This window comes from Colias croceus, chromosome W (assembly GCF_905220415.1).
Source record: "Colias croceus chromosome W, ilColCroc2.1".
In the NCBI taxonomy this organism is placed as follows: domain Eukaryota; kingdom Metazoa; phylum Arthropoda; class Insecta; order Lepidoptera; family Pieridae; genus Colias; species Colias croceus.
This window is the reverse complement of record NC_059567.1, coordinates 1,950,930-1,953,821: the sequence shown is the minus strand read 5'-3', so window position 1 is coordinate 1,953,821 and position 2,892 is coordinate 1,950,930. Positions and strand designations below refer to the sequence as shown.

General features: G+C 34.7%; 1 protein-coding gene across 1 annotated transcript; it reads left to right on the top strand.

The window, feature by feature from the left end:
- Positions 1-1,700: 1,700 nt before the first annotated feature.
- LOC123704881 lies at positions 1,701-2,615 on the top strand. The gene has a single exon (XM_045653376.1). It carries the CDS (start codon positions 1,701-1,703, stop codon positions 2,613-2,615), a length of 915 nt encoding a protein of 304 aa, XP_045509332.1.
- The last annotated feature ends 277 nt before the right edge of the window (positions 2,616-2,892 follow it).

Below are 2,892 nucleotides of genomic sequence, written 5' to 3'. Positions count from 1 at the left end.
AAAAATGCTGAACCGATTTCGTTAATTCTTTTTATAATATTTCTTGAACTACGATCAAGGTCAAGGTCAAGGTCAGATTCAATCGATTTTATCTCATCGATTTAAGATTGAAGTATATCTATACTAATATTATAAAGAGGAAAGGTTTGTCTGTATGTATGTATGTATGGTTTTCACGCATAAACTACTGAACCGATTACAATGAAATTTAGCACACGTATAGAGGGTAACTTGGATTAAGAAAAGAAAAAAAGAAAAGAAAAGAAACATTTATTTATCAAGGACAGCACAACACACACACATAAAACATAAAGAACCGTAAAAGATAAATAAGAAAGCACCACGACAAGAAAATAGCAACAATAACACTTAAATTAATAACATAAAAAAGCACGTAGAGAAAATAAAATTGATAATCAGTATTTTTTTTATTAAGGTGTGTCATACGACTCTGACAAAAAGGAGACAGCTCAGCATATGCTGCAACGTTCCGGAACATTGCCAGCGCTGTTTTTCAGTGCCCCCTTTATTATGAAGGCTTCGAGTTGGGACGAAAGGAGTAACCTAGGTTTACATATATACATAGATACACAAAAAATTAAATAAATGAGATATAATAAACTTATAGATAGGTACGATGATACAACGCGACTAACGATGAATATAAATACATAATAAATACATAAATAATAAATATTTCAGGGCAATTTTCACGTAAATTTAATTTAATTTACCACTAAAACTGGATTTGGTGTGCTAATAATATACTTTTAAATTTAGATTTAAAAGTATATAGTGTTCGTAGATTCCGTAACGGTGGAGGCAAGTTGTTCCAGCATTTAGTGGCGTTATATTTAAAGCTACCCTTAAAACAAGCGGAATGGTGTTTGGGTACGAGGAGTTTATTGGCAGCATCCCTGGTGTTGTATTTGGTGTTTTGTTCACTCCTCCAAATAAGTTTTTCGAACAGATAGTGAGGCGATTCTGTTTTGACAACACCAAAGAGAAGGGATGCAAAGTGCAATTGCCTGCGGTGCTCCATGCTTAGACATCGCGCATTATTAAGATGGGGCGTGATGTGATCCCTCGGTGGGACATTCCAGCAGAACCGTGCACATGCATTCTGCACTCGCTGGATTACACGTTTTGTACGACCTAATAACCGGTGTCCATACATCACATCCATATAATTGAACTTTGATAGAACTAGACTATCACATAATTTGAGTCTGAGACTGGGTTCAATATATTGTCTGATGCGATATAAAACCTTAAGTCTATAGAAACAATTAGCTGCTGTAGTGCTAATGTACTTCTCAAATCTCAGATTCTCATCAAAAATGATGCCCAGGTTTCTAACCTCCTCAACACGCTGTATGGGTACCCCGTCTATGCATAAAGATACAGATGGCAGCTTATTTTTTATTATTTTGACAGTAGAGGGGGTTCCGAGTATCATATATTTGGTCTTATTGGGGTTGAGAACAAGAGAGTTATTTTCCGACCACATTCGTATTGAATCCAAATCTAAATTCTTCCCTCCTGGCATCGTAACCGAACGGACGTGTTTTATAAAAGTCAACCGAATTTAATTACTTTTTAAATTATACCGTCAGTGAGTCTTTCTTATACCGCAACAACGTATACTAAGAACTTCAGCAAATAATTTTTTATTTAATTTTTCTTTCGTCTAAGTAATAATGTCAAGACTGACGCGCTCACCCCCCGGAGGTGAGTTACAACATGCACTATCCGACACAGATGTTAACAAAATAGCTACCAATGCTCCTGCTACTTTATTTGTGTCCCAACGATTAAAACGGCAGCGTCAACCTAGTGAAGATAATTTCCTGGCTTTTAAAGAAGAAATGATAAAGATGCTTGCAGACTGGAAAGATAAGCAGACATCTTTAATGAATACCTTAATTACTGAGATCACTGATATCAAAACGCAAAATGCTGGCATTAAACAAACAAATGAGGAAATCCAAAAATCGTTAACATTCCTCAGTGATCAATATGATAGTATGAAACAAGCTGTTGATGATCTTACCAAGGAACGAAAACAACATCTTTCATACATAGCCTCATTAGAAACTAAGATTGAAGACATAGAAAGAAATCTTAAGGCTTCAGTGATAGAAATACGAAATATTCCGGTTCCTGCTGAGCGTGAAACTAAAACAGATTTATGTAATATTGTGCAAAAAACCTGCAAAGCACTCGCGATCAATGTACAGAAATCTGATATCAGAGACACGTATAGGGTAAATGGTAAATCCAATAAAGGAACTATTGTAGCGGAGCTGGCTTCAGTCATTATGAAAAATGATATTCTGGAAGCATTGAAATCATTCAAGAAACAACATGCTGATCAAAGATTGAATACCACCATCATTGGATTAAATGGCCCAAACACCCCAATTTATGTGTCCGAAGCTCTCACTAATAAAGGAAGAAGACTATTTTTCCTCGCAAGAGCCTTCGCTAAGGCTCATGACTATAAGTTTTGTTGGTCAAACTACGGTAGAATATTCCTCAGAAAAAACGCTGACTCTCCTCATACCGAAATCAAGGACGAAGCTCAACTCACAGCACTTCGTAATCAAATGTGACTATACTCAATTTTGCATGCTTTCATTATTCTTATTATTTGTACTTTTTACTCTTATTTTTACATTAACCTTTATTTTTACAAGCGTTTACCCATATTTTTGTTGTTAAGCTTAGGGAGTGATCCCAAAAATTATTATTCAACATTATCAAAATTTATTTATTTTTCAAATACTTATCTAATGTATTATAATATCCTAAAAACTAAAAAAATACAAACTATTTTAATGATCTATGGGACGATATTTTATAGACTTAAGTCTTGGGTAATTCTACTAA

What these genes read in the sequence shown, in the direction of transcription:
- LOC123704881 (XM_045653376.1), top strand. Translation starts at nt 1,701, where the DNA reads ATGTCAAGACTGACGCGCTCACCCCCCGGAGGTGAGTTACAACATGCA.